Source organism: Castor canadensis, chromosome 1 (genome assembly GCF_047511655.1).
Source record: "Castor canadensis chromosome 1, mCasCan1.hap1v2, whole genome shotgun sequence".
Classification (NCBI taxonomy): Eukaryota; Metazoa; Chordata; class Mammalia; order Rodentia; family Castoridae; genus Castor; species Castor canadensis.
In genome coordinates, this window is record NC_133386.1 from 171469041 (window position 1) to 171485760 (window position 16720).

General features: G+C 44.6%; 1 protein-coding gene across 1 annotated transcript in view; it reads right to left on the reverse strand.

The window, feature by feature from the left end:
- Positions 1–11107, reverse strand: part of Elf5 (E74 like ETS transcription factor 5) — a 36934-nt gene extending 25827 nt beyond the window's left edge. The window contains exon 1 of the mRNA XM_074044289.1: positions 10663–11107. Coding sequence (XP_073900390.1) covers positions 10663–10718 — 56 coding nt within the window. The 5' untranslated portion in view covers positions 10719–11107. The remainder of the gene's footprint in view (positions 1–10662) is intronic.
- Between the last annotated feature and the right edge of the window lie 5613 nt (positions 11108–16720).

Here is a 16720-nt window from a genome sequence, read left to right on the forward strand (position 1 = left end):
CTGTGGATCCAGTGTTTGCTGGGGAATTCTCCTTCGAGCAAGCTGGAGGGGCAACCCAGAAAGCCAGCCTTGGTGTCTGTCTGTTTATGCAGCCAAGTCCTGGGTCTTTGTGGGTCATGTCATTTTCCCTTTTGTTTTCTGCGGGGCAGCAAGGAAAATCAGTGTGGTCTACTGGTTAAAAACACAGGTTTTTGCAGCCAGATGTCTTTGAATTCAAATTCTGGGTCTGTCATTTTCTGGCTGTGTTACTTTGAATAAGTCAATGGGCCTGTCTGGACTCCATCAGCCTAATGCAATAATGGCACTTATCGTCAGGGAGGCTGGGTGGGTCTCACGAGGTAATGCATGCAGAGCACCTGGTAAGTCCTTCCTTAGCTGTTATGCACATAGCTTTTCTTTCGTAGTGCACAAAAGTCAGAGTCCCACTTCACCATTGCTTCCAACTTCCATCATCCAATCAGGTAGAGGCAATGGTTAGCTTGCAGGACCATCACTGGCACTTTTAATTCTAGCACTGATAGGGCTTCAGACACAGCAACTTGCTCAACTTTGACCATGTTGGATATTCTGAGCCATGTGGTGGCTTTCTCCCATCCTGTCCTCTCCACTGATTTACAGAGAAGAAACAAAGGGGTGTAATGGCTCATTTAAGTGTACAGAACTAATAGGCTAGGGGGCCTGACTTGGCTGCTAGCTCTTAAGTATCTCACTGAGAATTGTCCACTTTTTAGGACTTCCCTGTGAGAACAGAAACTCAATCTATTTAGATGGTGAAATATGGGATCCTAGGTCATTTTAACCTTCTGTCTTTAGGAACATGCATCTGGGAATCTCAGGCAGCAAGGATGCTGTGTCCAAACTGCAGACTCTAGTCTTTAAAGTAGAAGCAGAGACTGGTTTGTTAGGTTCTCTTGGAACCTTCACTGGGCATGGGTACAAAGACATAAATCCAAACACATACGGTCTGGGGAAACAAAAGGCAGTTCATTTGATGAGGCAGGTGTCATCATGGAAAAATAGCTGGAGAAAGATAAGAGGAACTGCTCAGGCCACTGACTTGGCTGTGTAACCTCAGGCAAGTAGGCAGCCTCTCTGGGTTTGGTCCTCCCAGTGGTAAAAGGAGAAAGTGGAATTAGAGTAGTGATTTTCAAACTGTGCCCCAAGAAGTCCTAGGGATTTCTCAGAGCCCTCCTGAGAATAACTGGGGAAAGAGGATGGGTGTGGAGGGGACTGGGGTGAGGGCCTAGATGCTTCCTGGCAGGACTCAATGAGACTATCTCAGTTTTCTTCTAGATCATCTAGGTAAGAGTCTACATGTTGGGTGCTGGTGGCTCACACCTGTAATCTTAGCTGCTCAGGAGGCAGAGAGCAGGAGGATCAAGGTTCGAAGCCAGTCTGGGCAAATAGTTCGAGAGACCCTATCTTGAAAAACTCTTCACAAAAAAAAAAGGGCTGGTGAAGTGGTTCAAGGTGTAAGCCCTGATTCAAACCCCAGTACCTCAAAAAAAAAAGAGTCTATATTTGAAAAGACAGTATTAGATGCTCTCTGGAATTCCTTTAAGGCTTGACATTCTGTGACTTGTTCTTTTCCTGCTTAGTCTCCAGGGGTCTCTGAGAGTCCTGCCTGCTTATGTCTTCTGTTGTTGGGCACTGTCCCATCTTGTCACAGTTTCTGAGATGCTACTAATGTTTGTGTCTGCATAAGAAAATTATTCTTAGCAGAGAGGATTTCCAGGAAAACATAGTATTCTGCTATTCTTAGAAAAGAGTCTTTTGGAGAAATGACATTTTTTTCTATTTGCTCTTAATTACTTAAGAGTGGAACATTTTCTGGCAGCAGCTGTTTGTGACGGTATGGTCCAGAGTCAGAGTGACTGTGTGGGAAATTACGGGCTTCTGGACTAGTGGATAAAAGGGATAATTAAGATAAAACTGAAATAAAAGAGGGATTTGGCTCTAATTAAGTTGAACCATCACATTTAATCTACATTTGATTGGAATGCAGATCTTGGATGATGGCAAACACTAAGCTTCTAGAAGTTGCACCACATATGTAGGGTGAGTACAAGAGAAGGGGTGAAGAAGAGGAGGGCAGAAGGGCTGGAGGTGGGGACAGGGCGACAGGTCTGGAGCCTTTTAGAATTCTCTGCATTCTCCTGGTGTCTCCAAGTAACACTTCTGGGCTTATCATTGGGTTTATCATTGGAACAGAGTGGCTAAGTGACCAGACTCTGGAGGGAGACTACCTGAGTTTAAATCTTAGCTCTGTGGTTTGCTAGCAGGGTGAGCCAATAACCTACATAACATCACAGTCACCTCATCTGTGAAATGGATAAAAAAGAATCCATCTCTTGTGGAGTGATTTTCTGAATTAATGAGTTAAAATCTGGGAATCCAGAGACATCTAAGGATAGCTTAATTATGTTTTTGACCTGTTACATTTCCTTATATTAAATTCTCACAAATATTCAACAGGTGAGTTACTTATCACCTCCATTTTACAGATGAAGAAATCGAGGCACAGGGAGGTTAAGTAATTTGTCCGTGGTCACATAGCTGGTATGTGTGACCATACCAGTAGAATAACTGGTAGAATAAGTATTGTACAGTCCAAGCTGCCTGCCTCCAGAGCCCAAGCTCTTAACTGCTGTGCTAACCCGTCCTGGGTAATGCAAGGGTGGTTCTTAGGGGAGGGGAGGGAAGCACATACACATAGAGCACCTACTATGTGCTAGTGTTGTTACAACAGTTCCTCTGCTTTACCTTGGTTGTTTTTCACAATAACCCTGGGAGGTAGCTACCATTATGTTCTTTTAAGATGAAGAACTAGAGGTACCATCTTGCTGGGGGTCAGCCAGCTGGTCAGGGGCCAGCCCTGGGTTGAACTAAAGCCCATTCAAGGTTAAAACCACAGTACAGAAACAGGAGCTCCCACTTGGTCTCCTTCCCTTGTTTTGGCCTTTCTGTGCCCTCCCCTCTTTATGGCTTAAGGCCCCTATGTCTTATTGCTGGCACAGTCTGTCTCTTAGTGTAGAGTAGCAATCCTGCCACCTCGCTGTATCTAGTGCTTATGGTGGTTCTTGAGATAAAGAAGACATTCAACACATGGATGTATCAGAAGTCATGTGACTTAAACCACACATTGTCTCATGTGAAGCTGGAGGATCCCACACAATTCTTCATAGATACACCAGGCTCATGCCTTTGTTGTTTTACCTAGAACCACCCTCTAGATCAACATGTCTCCTTCCCCTAATCCTGCCATTTTTGCCACCATCCCAAGGGGCAACAGAGGCTGAAAATAAAGGGAAGTTAAAAAAAAAAAAAAAGCTTGGTCAATCCTTTGAAGATGTCATTAAGTGAGGTCTGCAGTGTGGCATTGAAATGCAAGAGGTTTGAATTTAGTCTTCTCTCTCATTGCTCTATTTTTAGAAAACAGTCTATGGAAAAATTGCACCTTTTCTATGTTGTATTGGCTCAAATATTTAAGAACAAAAAGTTTTCTGTAGGTGGATGTGCCATCTGGCACCTGCCACCTGGGAGGCATTTGTGAGGCATTGACTTCTTTCTCCTCTATGAGGTGCTGACTGTGATTCATGGTGCATGGTAAATTGTAATAGATGGCAGCCATTGTAATGGGCTAAGGAAAGAAGAGCAGAGATTGACTGATCTTTGAGCTTTGCCATACCTCGTGGGACAATGCTGCCCTTCTACAGCAAATAATCATGACCACTGTCGTGCTGGGCACTTCCTAGCTGCCAGGAACTGTCTAGGCATGTTCCATATATGAAGTCATTTAATTCTTACATCACTCCTCAGAGGTAGGTGTCATTATCATCACCTAAAATTTACTGATGAGGAACCACAGGCAGAGAGAGTTCAAGTAACTTTCCTGATATCACACAGCTGATAGAACACAAAGCAAGACTTGAGCATAGGACACATGGAACCCAAGTCTGCCAGCTTCTGAAATCATTTGTACTTCTGGGAGACTTTAGATGGAAGATATACAATTTCCTTAGGCATCCCAGGTTGCTGAAAGGATGCTGGAAAGCAAGGACAAGAGTTGTAAATCCTTTGTCAGCTAAAACACCTAACACAGACTTGAGCACAGATGGATATTTAAGCAGTCCTTGTTGGTTGATTGTGTATTCTGAGACTTCTCTTTTGGCTTCCTCTCCTCTTTTGGTATCTTCCCTCATCCTCCTGCATCCAATGTGCCTTTCGGTGTTCATGTTGCCTATCCTCCTTACCAGGATCCCCAATTCAGTTGATAGCAACAGTGAGAGATCCCCCCGTGCCCAATAATAACTCTTCTTGGCTCTAAGCTTTGTGGAAGCAAGGGGTCCCGTGCCCAATAATAACTCTTCTTGGCTCTAAGCTTTGTGGAAGCAGGGGTCCTTGCCCTGAGTGTTTCCAGCACCGGAGGCATCGTGGAGGTCAAGCAATGGCAAAGTCAAAGGTCGGTAATGTTATGAAAAATGAAAAATACTGGGGCAGAAAATTTCAGAATTTGATTCTATTAAAATCAGGAGCCATGCAGCAGTGAGGTTTAATTATGACAGTGTCTGTGAAATAATTAACACAACTGCAGGACTGCATTTTTACTCGCTCTTCTCGTAGAGACACTGGGAGTCAACTTACTAAGGATTTCTTTTTGAGGTCAGATCAACAGATCTGAAGCAATAATGGTGGAATAAAAGCACAGATCTGAGGGGCTCAGTCAGGAGAACGTGTTTCAAGAGGATTCTTGAAGAGTTTTCCTTAGTTGTTCTCCTGTTAAACATAAGTTCCCTGGCATGCATGAGGCTTTTCTAGGAGAGTTGTTGGGGGTGACAGTTTGAGAAATGGATGACCTTGACCTTTTGAGAGTAGGAGGTGTGAATGGAATCTTTGGTGGTGAATGGCCTGTCCCTCCAGACATGGCTGATGAGTTCTATTGATTTGGAAACCACACTAATGAAAATGATCAGTGTATAATCAATAATACAATCATTAAGGAATGGATCTTCCTACAAGCAAGCTAGCACTGGACTTACCAGGTGAACTTGACTTTCTGAAATTTTTTCCTTGCCTGTTGTGGGAATAATCACATATGCAGTCTGATAATGCAGGTGACCTGGCTGGATCCCATATCCTCAGCCTAAAGTCCTCACTGATGCCAACTGTCATTCAAAGGCATGTCCTTGGTCAAGAGATACAGAGGGAGGATGAGAGGATGGGAGGGGGAAGGGATTTGTAATTGGATTCATGGAGATTTATCCTCATCAATTAGCCAAATATTATTTCTAAGATTATATTCTTTGCCATGTCTACTGATTTAAATAATAATGTGGAAGGGGCACTATGTTCAATGTGCAGATAGATTATAAAGCTTGTCTTAGTTTCAGAAATGTTAATAACTGAATTTGACAGATATAGTAATCAAAAATCTAGTACATATAAAAAGGTAGCAATATATTTATAAGTAACAGTAATATAAAAAGGGTAAGACCTAGTTATGGTCTTCAGGGAAGAACTACTAACAGAGAACCCTGGGCAGTATAGAATTTAGAGGCAGTTTAGAATTCCAAGCCACATTTTGAGTTAGAAGTCCATAGACTTCAAAGAAAAGGAGGTCCTATTGGCTGGAGCAGTTAGAACAAACTTTTCTGTGGCATTTGGCATTTGGGCTGGGAGATCAAGGATTGAGATGACCTGATAAAAATGGATGCTTATTATGTGTCAAGTTTAATCACCATACAAATCGGAGCTGTTATTATCCCCATTTTACAGAAGAGGAAACTGAGGCTCACAGAGTTTCAGTGAGTTGCCCAAGGTCATACACTAAGCAGAGCCACGATTCCATTTTCGGATTGCCTGACTCAGAGCCCAGGCCACCTACCACTGTGCTCTGCAGTGTCTGGGGTGACAGAAGGGAGGTCCTTTTTACCAGGGATGAATAGGAACCTGGAGGTGGAGGCGAGGAGGAAGAGGTTAAGCCAGACACCTCCTACTTATGAGTGTTGGCCTGTGTCACCTCCACCCCATGGCACCCTGGGTAAGTTTTGAATTGTGGTACCCTGTGAACAAGGGGGCAGAGGCCAGTTAACGAAGATCTCAATCTTGCAGAAGCCTCATCTTCAGGCATACGTTCATGCAGGGCAGCCGACTGAGACTGGGCCACAAACTTTGATTGTGCTCCTACTCTGTCCCATGTGTGTCCCGAGAGTCACACTGGTATAGCGAGGGATGTTGCTGCTTGGTTTTCTTCTATCAACTCTGACATAATATTTTTTTTCTACCATGTCTTTAAAATCGTTTGCTTTCTCCCGTAGTTCCATTTGGCATTAAACAGATCAAAAGACTGAATTACACCGTCTTTTATAGGAAATTGAAATTTCCTATCTGTTCAGGAACTAGTTTAGAGAACCAGTCTCTGTTATAAACAAGAATGTAGGCCTGTGCTCTTTACAAAACAGTTGTGAAGTTTTCTGACTTACACTTAATCACAAAGCTTGTCACTATATCCCAAGAGAAAGTGGATGATTCTTGCTGCTGGTAAGTCTGAGCAAAGAGCCCTAACCACAGGGAGGCTGGCCTGCCTCACCAAGAGGCTCACGTGAATGTGGACTGTTTGTATGTTGAACTTGTAAATGTAGCAAGACTGCTTAGGAACTTGACTGTCCCCGGTGTGAGTGTCCAGGGTTCACATTTAGATGTCATCTCTGAGCAATCGGAGTTCCTCAAAGTCCTAGACTTCACTCTCACCCACATCTCTTCTTTTGAAACTGTTTTAATTCCTCCTCAATGTGTGGAGGCAGATGGGTGGGATTCAGTTCCTTTTTGAGTGAACAGCTACGCCAGGAACCAATGAGCTGTGGGACTGGGCTGAACGTTTTCTGGTGATGCAGCAAATGACTGATGATCATGGTGTTACTGAGAGCAAGAACTACATGAGAAGGCAGTTAAGGAAAACACAGTAATACAAAGAACACTGGGCTTTAAGTCTGAGAGATGTGTGTTCAAATCTCAGTTGTACAAAAGAAGCCAAGCCCCCAAAGCCAAGCAGTGAATATTTTTTTCATATGTGGCATCTAGACCTAAAATAATAACAATAACAACAATAATAATAATTATGTGGGGTAAGTGTAAAAGGGGGACTGTTTGGGAGGGAGAATCAGTAGGGGGGAAGGGGAAAGAAGAGGGCACTGGGGGTGAAGAGGAGCAGAGTATGTTATATATATGTATATACATGAAGATAGCATAATGAAACCCACCAAATACAGCTTGAAAAAGTGGGGAAAGAGGGAAGAAAGTTAAGGGAATATAATAACAGAGAGTGTAAACTTGTTCAAAGTATACTGTGCACATCTGTGGAATTATCACAACGAGACACCCTTGTACTGTTAGTGTATGCTAATAAAAAATCTCAGCTCTTCCACTTGGTAGTCAAGTTATGCATCTCCTCGGGCTTCAGTTTCCTCATCCGAAAATAAATTATTACTTCATGGGGTTTTTGGTAACGATTAAATGAGATAATGCTGTATAAGAAGTACTTAGACCTGGGGTTGAGGATGTCGCTCAAGTGATAGAGGGCTTGGCTAGCAAGCTCTGGGTTGAACCCCTATTACTGGAAGACAAAGCTGGTTATGGTAGTATACACTTGTAAACCCAGCATTTAGAAGGCTGGGGCAGGAAGATGAAAAGTTCAAGCCCAGCCTGGGGTATATAGTGAGACCTTGTCTCAAACAAAAACAAAAAACCAAACCAAACAAACAAAGAAGACCTCAGCTCAGTTCCTGGTGCATATTAAATACAGTATTTAATAAATCATTATTATTGTAATGATAACCAATTACTATTAGACTTATCCAAAGCTCAGTTTCCTGATCAGCAAAATGAGAATAACATCAGCGGCTTCGTGGATCAATTGAAAGAGTATAAGTATTTACATCTGGCACAGAGTAAATACTCATGCATACACTTGTTCTTTTTCAGTTTATTTTCTGGAACCCATTATGAGTATGTGAATCTGGGAATAGGACATGGTCACTATATTTGTGCCCTTTTGGAAGCAAAGAAGTTCTAGGAATCCCAATGGATCACTCCAGAGTACCAAGCAGATTTGTCACATGACCATAATGACCCCAAGTTGGCACCACTTATATCTATCTGCCCAAGTCCTATGGGTAGGGCTTTGGTGAGGTCACCTTTCTGCACTGCCCATGGGAGAATGGACACCACTTGCCTCTATAGGAAGGAAATAGCCACTTGGGTTTTCTGGCTTTCAGGTTGTGCCCACCCCACGTTCAAGCTGCCTCTTTGGGCAAAGTTCAAGGTGGAGGGCAGCTTTTGCACAAGGCCCTGTGAGGTGGGGGAAGGGAATAGTTTGGATCAAGTGTTTCAGCTAAAGTGAATGGTGAGTTGCACAACTGGTTAGCAGACGCGGGTCGTGCATTGAGAGGACTGGGCCAGGCACTTAATGCTTTGAGTAGACCGGGAAGGATGGGCAGAGGTGACAGGCTGACTCTGTTCCTACTCCATAGTCACTGGGTAGTTGCTCAGTCCTCAGCCTCATATGAGGGTGTCACCGAACCCCCACCTCCCCACTGATGCTTAAACACGTTTAAGTCAGACCTGCAGACTTACAGAGACAGCTTCAGGATCAGGACCCCACAACGTTCACTTCTACCCAGAGGTGAGTGGAGTTGACTTTAGGTCAGGCCAGACAGTATTCAGGAGGAGCTCTGCCCTTTCAGGATCCCTCAGAACTGGTAAACTGGTTTAAGTTGATGGACATGTCAGAAAAGCCAAGATAGGCCTGGAGATAAGATTTGAAAATTTGGCTCATAGTAAGTGGCCAAAGAAAGATGCCACCCGCAGGTGAAATTTACAAACTGGGAGCTCTATGGACTGCAGCCAGCTAAGTACAAATATGAAAAGTCCCTTTGGCGAGGAGTAAGGAGGGCAATGACAGGTCCAGGGTATAGTGAAGAAACAGGAGTGATTTCAAGTCCAGCTGTATAAAACTGAGCAAATACACACTTGCCATTGCTGTGCTGTACACCCCTGTTCCTCTCACATGGAGCCCACCCAGCACATAGACATATCTCCCAGCCACCATGTCCCCCAATTCTCAGACCAAGCACACACAGCCCGGATTCTTCTCTGCTCTCCCATGCACACATTCTACACACAGCCATCAGATAAATGCAGCCCCCTTAGGAAGCTGATTAATAAAACTATTTTATCTATAATTACACTTGACTGATAATAATGTCCTCAGAGCCTGCATGGTTAGATTAGCCCAGATTGTCACATCTAGATTACAGCTGAACTCCCTTTGAACTCTGGCCATACTGCTGGTCTCTCCAGCTCAGAGATTATAAATGGCTCTAGGTGGATTCACCCCATGGAACTGAGAGGGTGAGTAGAATTCCTGCTCTCCTGGCTTTTCTTTTCTCTCCACAGCTATACAGATGAGATGTCTGAAAGTAACATGGTCCCAACCAGGAGAAAGGCCCAAATCATGTGACCTCCTCCAGCCCAACCTCTCAGACACCCAGGGGGGTCTACTTTCAGAACCAGTGTCAATCCGTGGAGTAAGCTGCCTTAAATGCTGTGTTGAAGACTGACACTTGAAAATAAACAGTTTAATTCCTGGCTCTTGGGCTTTGGGGGATAGACTCCAATGAGCCATAATTAACTCTTTCAAGTCTTCACGGTGTCCTGCGAATAGTAAAATATCTGATTCTTTATGATGTAATGCTGAATGGAGGCAGCAAGGAGGCCTTTTGGGCTAATTACAGGTTGGAACGAGGTTAACAACATGCCGGAGATTCTTTTCGTGGCAACTCTGACATTGACAAGTCACTTGGTAACACGCTAAGGCTAAAGACAGTGACTGCTTTTAAACAAGACAAGGGCAAGAAACTGAGCCAGACAGACCTCACACCATTCTCTAACCTAGTTCCTCCCTTGTCTCCGCAGTTTCCAGTAATTAAGACATCTTGGTCGATTTGGATCATCATCCCTGGGGGTCTCAGCTCTGTCATGCATTTTTACAGCACCTGAATTTAGCCAAGGAAGAAAACAAAAGCCCACTATCTAAGTGGATGCATTTGGGGCAAGCAGAAGGCATGTCTGTACAAACGAGCAAGGCGTGCACCCACATCAACAACCGATCACTGAAAAATGCTGAACACACAGAATGCGTCCCAATCCCAGCCAATAACAGAGCTCGGCATCACATTCCTATCCTGCAGATGAGCACATCAGTATTTCAAAGTCACACGAGGAGACCCAGCTGCTCCTTTTCCACCCTCCTACCCAGGACCAGGCATTACTTGAGTCACTTGTGGAATTGTCTCCAAGGGACCCATTCCAAGATCAAGGATGTCACATGTGGCTTTGTTACCTTCCTGACATTCCCTCTGTGGATGAGATTGGGTAAAAATAAATCTCACAGGCTGGAGGGGGGAAAAGTAGCCACCAAAGACCATCATACTCCTTTGGGGTAGTCCTGTAGGGCTGGCTGGAGGGCTCTAGCTTTCCTTGCTATTTGCTGGAAGGTGCATCTCCTTTCCCTCCTCAGTGGAAGAGTTGGGGAAAGTGCAGCTGGCCCACTGGACACCAGGGTCCCCTCTTCTCCTGGCATACTCAGACACACGCAGCACCCACCTCAGTTCATTCGTCCCATCAGGCTGGGCTGGACTCGGCTCTTCTGATGTTGTCATTGCCCTGCCCTGTGATGGCCCGGGCTGGATGGGCCCCTCCTCCTCAGCGAGAGAGACACCGCATGGCTGCGTCCAGGTAGGTGACACCTCCTCTGGCTGTCCCAGCCCCCAGCAGCCTCCCAGGTGCAGCAGGGTCCTGGAATGGCTGCTGGCAGCTGGCTCATCCACCTCCACAATGGTCAGCTGTTAACAGAGGGTTAGGTGAGTCTCTGATGGGAGCTTCATAGGAGAGAGACAGACAGAGCACCAGAGACAGACGCCTGCTACCTAGCTGCACGTTGGAGAGGCCTGAACGTGCTGCCAGTGGGCCTGTGTCTCCAGGGGAGACCAAGTTCAGCGTCCTGAGGAGCCAAGGAGAAGTGTGTCAGATGGCGCTTGTCAGCACCTCAGCACCCTGCCAAATAGTAATTATCAAAGCCTCGTGCCACCCAGGAGAGGAAGGGAAATATTTTTATCCCCACTTTATGGAAGGGTAAGTGGAGGCCCAGGGGAGGTCAGACAACCACTTTAGCCAGACAGTCAGAGGCTAAACTTGGCCCCGAGGGAGGCTGACTCAGAGGTTACCACTGGAGCTTGGGTGAAGCCAGGCCTTTGGCACAGCCACTGACAGGTCTGCTCTACGACAGCTGAGGGGGTCCAACAGTTGTGGAACTACTGTTCGCATTGGGGCTGCATAGTAGCCTCCATGGTAGTTCCCTGTTCTCGGCCAGCCCTGCCCCTTCCATCCCTTATCTGTCTCTGCTCTCTATTCCGGCATGGTTGGCATTTGTCTAGAGCACAGTTCCCCTTGCCCCTACCTCTCTCCGCCTCAGGGAGCAGCAGCCTGAGATACTGAGCCAAGAAAACTTTCCTTCCGCAGGTGGGTTAGTAGAAACTGCCAGCCATGTTCCCTGTTTTGCATTCACAAAGCATTAGCTTACTAAAAATTCCAAGAAAGTCTTCCAGTGAGGAAACCTGTTCAATTTTGCTTAACATAGCACTTTCCACACTTCTTTGGGCAACTTTTTCTAGTAACACCCATTGGCATACCACTCAGCTACACACATTGGGAAATTCAGATAGGGAAGGTCACCTCCCCAAGACCTGTGACGGTGCCTCTTTCACCAGTGTGTTCCCTGCACCACCCACACATGGCAGGTTCTGTATGTTGGGCAGAATTGAGCAGTATCTGTGTTTCCCTGGCCTCTAAGGTGTGAAGCTAGAAGTCATGTTCAATGCTTATTCCCCAAGCTCTTGCAGGAAGCCAGTCACAGGTCGTGGTGACTTCTCCCACATCGCTGGGATGTTTCTCGAATTTATCCCTCTTATAATCAATGTCAAAATTGTCTACCATTTCCACAGAGAGGCTTTCCTGACCACCCTTTCTAAAACAGTGCCCCTGTTGAGTGGCCATGCTTATTCAACCCAGAGGGCGCCATTTCCATAGACCACAATGCAAATGGTGCTTCTTGGAATTGACCAATATGGCTGCCTCTACGTCCCTTGGTCCCCTTATGTCCCTTTAGTTTTCTTCACAGTATTTCCCACTACTTGACATCATATTTATTTATGTATTTATTTGCTTATCAATCATCAGGATATCGGCTAATTGCTATGCAGGCTGTTCACTGCACAAGAGGACTGGGACACACGTGGTCTTATGTCTCTTTGCTGCAGTCTTGTATCCACACCTGGACTGTGATTCCCTGTCCACAGAAAGGGAATGAAGATGAAATCTAACCTGACCTCTGCCTTCCAAGCTGAGTGTCCTGGAAGAGCCACCATCGTTCCACAAAAATGTCTAATTGTGTGATGTTGCACCCGTGAGCCACGTCCACGTGGAAGGGCACATTTTGTGTAATTTATACCAAGTTGCCATATGGACTAGTCTCATGCTTTCTTTCATAGAAGGCAAACTCCATGAATTGGGTAAATATTTATTGTCTAAACCAAGACATTTTGAGAATAAACATGGCATTTAAAAATAGTTATGTGGGGACAACAGACAAAAATGTGTTCTGCTCTGGGCAAACCAGAACATATGGTTACCCTGTCCACATAGAATGGACTTTGTTTCATTTATTGCCCTATATTCCTTGTGTAGATAGATTTATGACATAATGATGGAGGGAATGGCTCCTATTTTATTCTCCAAACTAGGCTCTGTGTTTCCAGTCTTTCTTCTCTGCTAATCCATCCTCCCAGACTAATCCTCAAAAATGTGATCATGTATGCACAAACCTCCCGTGAGGCATCTTTAAATCTTCCATTTTCTGAGCTGGGTGTGGTGATACATACCTGTAATCCCAACTGTTCAGGAGGCATAAATAGGAGGATGGTGGTAGGAGGTCAACCCCAGGCAAAAAGCATGAGACCCATTCTGAAAAATAGCCTAAAGCAAAAAGGACTGCAGGTGTGGCTCAAGTGCTGGAGTACTTTCCTAGCAAGCACACAGTCCTGAGTTCAAACTTCAGTACTGCCAAGAAAAGAATTCCATTTTTTGCAGCTCCATTTTTCCAAAAGGTCTTCAGGGAAGCACCAATCTAGTGTGACATGTTTGAACAAGAAAGGAAGGAAGAAAGGATAGAAAAGAAAAAAGACAGAGCGGGGAGGGAGAAAAAGAGTGCCATGGATTGATACCTGGGAACACTGAGGTAGCCACACTGATACAGTAAAGGTGTAAGACAGCACTGCTGAAAAGAAAGTTGGTAGGCTTTGCTTAATCCACTTTTCCAAAACTGCACCAGGACACAGTATTCCTGTCTTTGACCTCCTAGATCCTGTAGAGTTGGATGGGAAGCATTTTGGGACCACTTCTCAAGACGCCAAGGTCTCGTTTGACACTCAGAGGTGGTAACAATGGAGCCCACGTGCTTCTCTACAACGAGGTGCTAACTTCACCTTGGTCCATCCATTCATTCATAAATATTTTCTGGGCAGGCCTTGTCTCCAAAGCCAGGAGCACTATGGGAATAAAGCAATCACAATCTAGATGACCATGACAAAAAGCAAAATCTGTTTTAGCTAGACTGGTCAGGGAAGGCCTGTCTGGGGTGGAGGTGACATTTGAGTAGAGACCTGAGTGACCTTGGAGTTAGATAAATTGGTTTATGGTGTTCCCTGAAGACATCTCACGCATTCCTGTGTATCTCTGAGCTGAACACCACATTCTCCTTGAAGTCTTCCTTTTCTCCCAATGGTCTGCTTTAGTCTAGTTTCCCCCAGTAGCTTTCTTGGAGCCCTCCAGCTTCTCTGCCAGCATCTAAACTCCTTCAACACCTTGACTGCTTCCTGTTTCTTGGCACTCCCAGGCTGCCTGGCATTGCCTTGTGTCTTTTTCGTGTACCTTTCCTGAATCCACAGCTAGATTGCAAATCCCTGAGTATGTCAGGAGCTCAATCCACTTCTGTTGTTGCTGGGTTGCTGGTGGAGATACATTCCTCAACACTGGCTAGATGAGGAATGTCAAGTGGCTTTTATCTCACATGCCAACTTGGACCCCTGTTCCTGGCTGCCTGAGGAGCTGTGTTAGGAAGGATCCTAACACTGTGTACAGAATGCCACAATCAATTAGCTGTGTTTTTCTGTGTGTATGTATGACAGGCAGAGTACAGGCACTTCTATTTGCTGTCCCTAAACTAGACCCTGTAGAGAGAGGTTCAATGTTACTACTTTTTTTTTTCTGGTGGAATTGGGATTTGAATGCAGGTACTCTGCCATTTGAGCCACACTTCCTGTCCATTTTGCTCTGGTTATTTTGGAGATGAAGTCTCAAGAACTATTTGCCTGGACTGACCTCTCATCATGATCCTCCCAATCTCAGCCCCCTAAGCAGCTATGTTATTAACTTAAATGGGATTAAGTGGTGTGCAGAGTGAAAAGAGTTTCAGGTAAGTGACCAGGTAATACATCTTACTCTTGGGAGCCCAGCCTCTGGGTGTGGTTCATATCCATGTTCCTGGTGCCAGGAGGGAGAGGGTAAAATGACACCAGAGTTCTTTTTTAAAGTCTCAGATTTCACGTTGCTCTGTGTGTGTGTGTGTGTGTGTGTGTGTGTGTAGGCTGCAGAAAAGAGCTGGCCAGGGGCACAAGGAGTGGGAGTTCTTCCCTCATTTAGCCTCTTAGGATGGGGACCAAGCCAAGAAAACTGGAACTGATTCTGCACGCTTCCTAGTTTGGGACTACAGGTGAAAAAAATAAAAAAGAAGGAACTACCTTCATTTGTTTAGTAGTAACAAGAGAAAAATAAAAAGAAAAGAAGCCACCATCATTTCCCACCCTGATCATGGGGCCTTCCTTGGGCAGGTGGTTAAGTCCATCAACAAGCCGGATACTGGGCACTGGAGCTCAAATCCTACCCACAGGTGGGAGTACATAAAGGGGAAACATAAGACTTCTTTCTTGTTGATTACTGAGTGGAGTGTGCTCAAAGGTAGCTCCCCTAAAGAATTAGGTTCGAGTCCTAACTCCATAGAGCCTGTGAATGTCACATCAGATAGTCCAGAGTGAGTAAGGTGTTTCAAGGCAGGATTTTTTTTTTTAATCCTGGTCTGGGGATTGAACTCAGGGCATTTATTCAAATGCTCTACCTCTTAAGCCATGCCTTCAGCCCTTTTGTTTTCTGTTTGTTTTTAAAATAGAGTCATGCCTTAATTTTGCTCAGGTCATCCTCAAATTGCAATCCTCCTGTCTCCATCTCCCAAGTAGTTGGGATTATAGGCATGAGCTATCACACGTGGCTTGTCTAGGTACATCCTAAATTCAGTGACATGTATACTTGTAAGAGAGACAGAGGGAGTTTTGAGACAGATATACGGAAGAGAAGGTGAGGAGAACCTGTGTTCGCCTGTAGAGTGCTGTGTGGACATAAGCCAAGCATGGCCAGCAGTCACTGGAAACTGGAAGAAGCCAGGAACAAATCTCCCCTAGAGTCTTTGAATGGGTCATGGGTATTCTGAGCTCTTTATGTAGAGCCGCTGGCCACCCAAATTGTGAGGTAGTAAGTTTTGTTGTTGTAAGCCAACAAATTGGTGGTAATTTGTTATGGTAGCCTAGGAACCTAATACATAAATAAATACATGTTCTCTGGAGAAAATGCAGACAAGTCCAAAGAAAGAAAGTACAGTAATTCCACCTCATATAGTTGTCATGCATGTGGTCACTCAGACGCACACGTGGATTATTCTGAACACTTTTCCTTGTCTTTTTGTTCTTCACCATGATTGTTTATTTTTGTTGTTCTGGGGGTACATTGTGACATTTACAAAAGTTCTTATAATATATCATAGTTGAACTCACCCCCTCTGTCATTCTCCTTTATCTTCCCTCCCTCCGTTCCTGAAATAGTTTCAAAAGGTCTCATTTTTCCATTTTCATACATGAGTACATAGTATTTCTACCATATTCACCTCCTACATTCTTCCCTTATATCCTCTCCCTCCCACTGGTACTAACCCCCCAGACAGCACCTGCTTTACCTTCCTGTCCTTTGTTTTTGAAAAAAGACATTTTTGTTTGTTTAAGATAGCTACACTGGGTGTTTCATTGTGACATTTCCATTTTTATACGTATTATAACCAGAATTGGTTCATCCTCTCTATTTTTCTCCTTTCTACCTTAGTCCTCTTCTTATGGTGATTTCAACAGGTTAAAAATTCTATATTCCTCCTTATATAGGGAATATATCAACCATATTCACCTTCTTAACTTCCTTCTTTTACCCTCCCTCCCCCATTAGTGAACTCCCCTTAGCATATCCCATTTTTCATAATATTTCTTGTATTTGTATTAGGTTTATATTCCGCACATGAGAGAAAACATGCAGCCTTTGGCTTTCTGAGCCTGGACTAACTTCACTTAAGATGATGTTCTCCAGTTCCATCCATTTACCTGCAAATGATGAAACTTCATTCTTCTTATGGCTGAATAAAAACTCCATTGTATATACATACCACATTTTCTTAATCCATTCATCAGTTCTTCACCATGATTTCAATGACGCCCACCCTATCCTTTCTTATTCA